General features: G+C 53.1%; 1 protein-coding gene across 1 annotated transcript in view; it reads right to left on the bottom strand.

The window, feature by feature from the left end:
* Positions 1 to 6,555, bottom strand: part of KCNQ5 (potassium voltage-gated channel subfamily Q member 5) — a gene marked incomplete at both ends in the record, with an annotated part of 576,625 nt that extends 570,070 nt beyond the window's left edge. The window contains one exon of the mRNA XM_079716089.1: positions 6,158 to 6,555. Coding sequence (XP_079572215.1) covers positions 6,158 to 6,555 — 398 coding nt within the window. The remainder of the gene's footprint in view (positions 1 to 6,157) is intronic.
* Between the last annotated feature and the right edge of the window lie 1,001 nt (positions 6,556 to 7,556).

Here is a 7,556-nt window from a genome sequence, read left to right on the forward strand (position 1 = left end):
AGCAGATCCTCCGTCCAACAGGGGAGTGCTGTGCTCTGTTTAACTCCTTAGAAAGACCCCCTTGGCTAATGTGTGGCTCACTGCCCCCCCGCCCCCAGGAGTTTGGAGTTAACGCGAACAATCAGGAAGAGGGCCTGCAGCTCGGGGCGGAGGAAGGGAAAGGATTAAGAGATCAGGTCACTAATTACAAATACTCCTTCCCCTTCCGATTACATTTCAGACCCTCCTCAGTAGCCTCCATCACCGTGGCTGCATCACAAATACCTCTGTGCCCGTTTCACAGATGAGATTTGGAGACCCAGGAGGGGGGAAGTAACTTATTCCAAGTCACAAAGCGAATTAGTGGGCAAGTTGGAAGCAAAGCAAAGATCTCCTGCTTCTGGACCCATACCTTCCTCTTCTAAATGAATCATCAGTATCTTACTTCTAAGCAAATCAAAAACACCTGGTAATTCCTTCAGCTTTGCTTCACTCTGCAACTCCTGTATGGAAGGTTTCCAAGGGAAATGATTTACCTACTCATGAAGCAGGCATGTAACGGAGGGTCTACTCCATACAGGGCACCTTGCTAGGTGCTTGGGATTCAGAGATAAATAGAAGATTTTCTGTACAGGAAGTTTACCCTCCCGTGGGAGAGACACACCAAGTGGCTCACAAGGACCGCAAGGCGGGGCAAGCACCAGGGTAATGTCATTCCCGGCGGCCCATGGAAGCTGACAGGAGAGGCACCTAAATTATCCTGGCAGTGGGAGATGTGCCCAAGAGGAGGCGACCCTTGAATTGTGTTTTGAAGAAACAGTAGGAGTTGTGCAGCCAGAATGCAAGGGGTGGGAAAAGCCCCAGAGAAGAGCATGAGCAAATACTGTGTCCGGTGGCAGATACAGGATGGCGGGGGGGGGGGGTGCTCAGCAAGGCTGGGGCTCAGGAGTATATTAGAGATGAGACAGGAAAGATGGCAGAGGCCACATCACGAGGGGTCTTTCGAGCTGGTCCAAGGAATCTAGAGTTAATCTACACTCCTGTCCCACCGTCCCAGCTCTCAGCCATCCTCAACCCACTTAAATCCCAGTCATGACACCATCCCACTGCTGCTGCTTCGGCAAAGGCCACCAGGGAACCTCCTTCGTCACCAACCAATGAAATCCTAACACACCTCTTCTAGTTCTTTCTGCAGCACAGGAAATGCCCACTGCAGCTCCTTCCTGCACACGCCTTCCTGCCTTCGCTTTCATAAAGAGAAGGCCTCCTGGCTTTCCTCTGTGGCATTGTGGTCACTGCCGAGGTTTCCCAGGTCCTTCTGTGATCTCTTCCAGAGCTCGATGCCCTGCTGGCTGGTGCCGTCCCCACTCCATCCTCCGTCACGTCCTCGTCCCGCCCTGCACCTCTGGGCTAACTCACTTGTCCCACTCATTGCTTTCACCGGCACAAAACTGCTGGCAGCTTCTAAATCTGAATATCTAATCGAGACATCTAGATTTTGCTCTAGATTTGTAAAGGCAGTCATTCTTTGAAATATATTTTATTTATTTTTGCTCTCTTTGCGACAGAAATGGTTCTGCCTGCTGATCCAAGACCCGATGGAGAGAGGCCATGCGTACCTGGTTCACTATTGTGTGTTTACCACTTACGATCTCTCCCTAAACGTCTGACAAACGTTTCAAACTCAACAAATGCAAGTTGGAACTCATTATATTCCCTGAAAGCATGCCCCTTGCCTTTTGTCCCATACGTTAGTGAATGGTACTTCCGTTCCCCAGATCACCCAGCTCAGGGTCATCTTACTCACACCGCACGTGGGACTGGTGAAAACAATCTGCCTGGTACCTACATAACTGCTCTCTAATTAAATCCCTCCGTCTCGTCCCTACGGTTACTGCCTCCTCAGGTAATCATCTCTCACCTTTCCAGAACAGTCCATGGCACAAAGGAGACAGTTGACAGACATCGTGGCACGAATTTATGATAAAAGAATACGAGAATGAGTGGAAAACTCGGACAGTTTCTGTCATCTCCTCACAGGCCACCCTGGTCCCACCTGGCACCCTTCAATCCATTTACCGAATGAAGGAAAGACACATCTTCCCAAAATACACGTCCGATGACATCAACCCTCTGATTATCACCATTCACTGACCAGTGCCAGCTACAGGATAAAGACTAGATTCCATGGCCGGCGTCTGAAGCCGCCCAAGGTCAGGCACGTGTGCCTTTTGCTCTACCCTCTTTTCCTGAGGTCGTGCTCGTCCTGCAGATACTCACCGGTGCCCAGGATCACCATGTTGATTCCAGTGCCACGTCTTTACCTAAGCTATCTTCTCCATCAAGATTGCTTATCCCCTCCTTGCTCTTACACTTGAAAACTTAGTCATTGGTCAAAACTCAGCTCATACCTCTCTTCCTCTCGAAAGCCTGTGCTGACCTTTGTGCTCTCAGCCCCACTTCCTCTCTTCCCACATGACTCTGTACTCACCTCTGTAACAGCAGGGTTTCACTCCTGTTCACTGGCTTGCACTCATCCCCTGCTGGAGTCTTTTCCCTTCTTGAGGGTGGAGGCCTTCGCCTCATGAATTTGGGAATTAGCACACGTGAACACTCACATGTTTGCTGATGGATGGATGAGTGAACAGATGAGTAGATGGTAGAGAGTCATGGAAAGATTAGAGGCAAAGGGATATGATAAGATGTGCATTTTAGGAAAAACACTGTGGTGTCAGAGCAAAGAGCTGGAAGGCTGAGAACAGAAGCTGGAGACCATTATAAATGATCCAGTGGGGATGTATGGAGAAACAGAGAGGGAGGGTAGCAGTAGCAAAGGAGAGAAGGGAATGGATTTGAAAAATATTTATAGAGTGAACACACAGACTTCAATGATCATTTGGGTGGACAGCGGGAGCGAGTCTGAGAAAAATGAAGACATCAAGGATGCCTGCCGGGCTCCTAGCTTGGATGACTGGAGGATTTCTTCTAGTTTAAAATATATATACATTCTGATCCATGGCATTATGCCTGGCAAAGATGCACCGGACAAAGTGGCGAGTTACATGTGTCTGCCACACTGTTGCCTTTGCTGTTTCTCAGAAACATATTTGTTCCGTCAGCGCAAATTTATATATGGAGCCCATCGTGTGTTTTTCTATTACCACCATTTACTCTAAACTTTTCCCAAAAAAGATGAGGGATTAAAAATGGACAAACAATGCTCAAAGAAGTATGTCACCTCATATTTGAATAGCTCCTCCATTAAACTAAAGGACAGCTGAAAACAGGAAACCAGGAAATATCCTAAAGAACAGTAAGAGAACAGACTCTCCTAATTTCCACCGATTTATAAAGATTGGAAGAAAGGATTTACAGCAGGCCATCTCTTGTTCTCGCCAGCCATCTCATCAGTGGGCTGGGACATAAACACTTGAAACCACATTGTATACCATTAAAATACCATTATAATCATGGTTTTTGCATATTTAACAGAAATGTTTCGTCACCTGAAACATAACTATAAACATACTTTTCTTGCTTCTTGGCAAGGAAACATGGGTCGACCAAGTAAATCCATCCCTGAAGTACCTCATTAATCACAGTGCACTTGTTCTTGGCAAGAGCCTTAATGTGCTACAAAACCTGTTATTAAAGTAAGATTTGGGGATTCCCAGGCTGGCAAGGAATTAGTTAGTTACACTGCTTTAGAAATGGTTTTCTTATAACTTCCTTTATTATTAATGGTCTTGTTAGACTTACAGCTCAAAGTAACTTTCTTTTATTAATTTAATGTGTGAAATCCACCTACTCTAAAGCTTATTTAAAATCATAAGTACCAATTGACAAAGATGGCCTGTCCCCCACTACTACATCAGCTGTAGTTGTGCAGATGCTTCTGTCTTTGTGCTAATGTGGGTCTAGCACCCCTACCCGATCGCTCAAGCATTACAATTTCAGGCTGTAGAAATCAGTAACGCAAAACTTCACAGCAGCAGGTGGCAATGACAAGTACATAATTTATTTTGTATCTACCACTGAAGGCAATGATTGACCAATAAAGCCTGGTGAGTAGAGAATTATTCGAACTTGAACCTCTCCAAAAATGATTTGTCAAAAATTTAAGATTCTGTAAGGCCAGAAAACCCTTTTAGACCCCAACATATTGAAAAGAGAACGTTGCATTACAAGAAGTCCTCATTCATGTTCAAGAGCAGCACTTAGGAGATACAAAGCATTGAGCACCAACCAAAGTTGTCTCTCACCCTTTCTGGATATACAATACATAAATTACCAAAAATTAAATCCGATAAATAGCATCGTATTGTAAAGTCAAAGCTATGAATGTTCTGAGCAAACTCTTGTGTAAAAAAACGAAAAACAAAAAACCAATTTCCATACAGTATATATTTTGCTGCCAAACTGAGCACAGATCATATTGCTAAATGTTTTAGTGGATCCTGACAGGTCAAAATAATTGTTCAGGCTCATTAGGTAATTGGATTCATTATATATCAACTCAGAGGGCATGAACATGAAAAGTACCAGTAGTGCTTCTCTAAGTCTAGCATTTACTGCAATAACCACATCTAAGGCAATGTGAATCTTACACACATTATACCTTCTGATGTAATAATGATGCTACACAACGTCCTCCTTGTGTACACTGTAAGATGGAAAGTTGGCTGGAATATTCCATCTCATGCTACAAGTTCACATCAATCTGGGGCTGTAAAATTTTCCAGACACCAGAGTCACACAGATTGTAGACTCCACCAATTTCCTGACTACTATGTGGTCAAATTCCAGGCTCACCTATTTACCAAACCAGCCACTTCATCCATGTTATTTCAAAAAATGTTTCTGGAGTCATGCCCATCCTCCATCCCAGGTGAGGGCTATGTTTGGATGACATGCCTCATTTCTAAAAGACATCTAATTCACGTGTTGCAAATCTTTTTTACTAGGAAACAAGGAACCTGTCAGTGAGTGCCTTAAACTTTCTCTACTGGCCTCCGACGGCTGCTGTCTTTATATTTCATTTTAACATAAAGAAGCAAAAAAGGGGAACTAAAAAGAGAAGAAAAAGAAGAAGAAAAGATGATGGCGTAATGGCATAAAAACTACCTTAAAATGTCCACATAAATCTAACTCTAACAGGATACTGAATGAATGGTCATCGTGGGAAAAATAGTAGTAAACTTCAAACGCACTGAAAGATTTTAAATGCCTAAGGGAAAAATAAACGTTTGCTTCCAATCATTTTCTCATTAAGCATCCTCTGTTAGATGATGAAGCCTTAACACACGCTCTGACTCCAAGCCACCACAGCCTGCTTCTCCCACTGCCTGCTTCTCCCACTGCCTGATCCCGTCCCGGGCGGCACGCCGGCCCTGCACCTCGGCCCGCGCCCCTGCGCGCCGGGCTCCCCGCCAGCCTCAGCTACTATGCCCGAGCGAGCATCCCCTCGCCCGGCCCTGCTCGCCTCCTCCGGGCCTCGGCCACCACTGTGGCAGGAAGGACTACGTGCACTGACAGACTTTCCGTTAGTGGCAGTTGAGGTAGCTGCGAGGCGTGTTTCCGGGCGCGCTGGAAACCTAGCTGCTGCCCCCCCACCCCCCGCCGCGAGCGGCAGCCCCCCCAGCCCCGCCCCGGGGACCAGGACCCGGGCCTGCGTCTCTCCTCTCCCCGCCGCCTCTACCCCGCCATCACCTCCTAACCTTTCCAACACACTCTCCCGAGCCTCACGCGGGCGCTCCGCCTCCCTGAGCCTTGCCCAGCTCCCGGGCGCCCCCCACGGTTGGAGTGGACGTATCTCGGGACCTAATCGCTCCCAATTATCCGCGCAGCCGGGGTCCCGCGCCTGCCCGGCTCTACCCCCGGGCGCCCAGAGCGGCCGGGTGGCTCAGCGGGGGCGCCCCGACGGGCAGGCTCCGTCCGCAGAGGCGGGAGAGGTGGGGCTCAGGGAGCTGGAAGGCTCTAGGAGGAAGACCCTAAACACGTGCAAAGAAATAAAAGCCACCACGTGTGCGCACGCGAGTGTGTGTGCGCGTGTGTGCGCGCGTGTGTGTGTGCACGCGCGCGCCCGGCCAGGGCGTCTACGCCGGGCGTCCGGGGGGCCAGGCAAGAGGGCCCCCGCCGCCGCGGTGGCGGGGGGCGCGCGGGGGGCGCGGGTACTCACACGAAAGCGTGGTAGACGAACGCCCAGCCGCGGGGTCTCTCCAGCACGTTGTACAGGTAGTTCTGCAGCCGCCGGTACTTGACGTTACGCCGGCAGCTCTGGCCGCTGCTGTAGGAGAGCGGCTTCCCCAGCAGGCTCATCCGGGCGCCCTGCTTGCCCCGCCGGCTCTCCCGCAGGCCGCCGCCGCCGCCGCCCAGCGCGGCCGCGCGGGTGCCCAGCAGCAGCAGCCCGTCGCCCCCGGCGGCCGCCGAGTTCAGCAGCGCCCTGGCCCGGCCCGACTCCACATCCTTCATGCCGCAGCCCGCGCGCCCCCAGCCCGCCGCCGCCGCCGCCGCACCGCTCCTCACCCAGAGCCCGGCGGCGCCGCCCTCCTCTCCGCCCGCGTGCTGGCGGGGCATGGCATCACCGCGGGCACCGCGAGGGGGGCGCCGCCGGCGGGGGCCGCGGCCTCATGCGCGCCGGCCGCTTTCGAGGAGGCGGCGGCGGCGGACGGGGCGCCCGGCGGCCCTCGACCTGCGCGCCGGGGAAGGGGGAGCAGCGGGGGCGGAAGGGCGCGCGGAGGAGACGGAGGAGTCCCGGGGTCGAGCAGCCTTTAGCTTCGAATGCGTAATCAGGACGTGTCGGGGGCGTCACTCCAAGAGGGCTTCTCCGGCCCCTCCGTTCCCGTGGCGGATACTCCCTCCTGGCGAAGCGCCCCCGGGGCTGGAACGGGAGCTCCCCCGCGCGCACGCCCGGCCCCGGGCTCCCCACGCCAGAGGGGGGCGGGCCCCGAAGCCCCTCTCTGAGGCCGAGTTCGGCGTGTTCTCCCCGGCGCTTTGGAGGTGTCCGGAAGGTGCGGCCCGCCTTGTGCCTGGAGGAGGGACGGGAGAGGCAGGCGCCGTTCCCTGCCGCCGCTACGCCGCCGCGCGGGCTGGTCCCGCCGTCCTTCCGCGAGGGGTGTGCGCGGGAACGGCCCGGCCCTTCCCTCCAGGTACCAGCCCGTCCCCGGGCGCGCGGGCCGAGGCTCCGGGCGGGGGCGCTCGGGTCCCCGCGTTCAGGGTGCTGACCCGCAGGACACGGCCGCCGAGCCGGCGAGGTGGGCACCGGGCATCTCCCCGCCGCTCACTCCAGCTGGCGGGCTGTGACTTTCCATCCCGGCATCAGGCAGGAGTAGCCGGGCATTCCTCCCAGCCCGGGGGTGGAGTGTGGGGAGGGCGTCAGAACTCCAGAGTGGCTCCTCCGCGGTGAACTAGCGGCCCCGAGCTGCGCCTGGCAGCCGCGCGAAGCATGGGAGGACAAACCGGGTCCCTCCGTCAAGAAATTTTCATTGATGTCCGAGATAGTCATACAACGGCCGAGTCTCGGCAGTGGCGGCGGCGGCCCCAGAGTTTGGGGGGAAAATCCTGGAGGATGGAGAGCC

The sequence above is a fragment of the Hyperoodon ampullatus genome, assembly GCF_949752795.1.
Source record: "Hyperoodon ampullatus genome assembly, chromosome: 12".
Lineage (NCBI taxonomy): Eukaryota > Metazoa > Chordata > Mammalia > Artiodactyla > Ziphiidae > Hyperoodon > Hyperoodon ampullatus.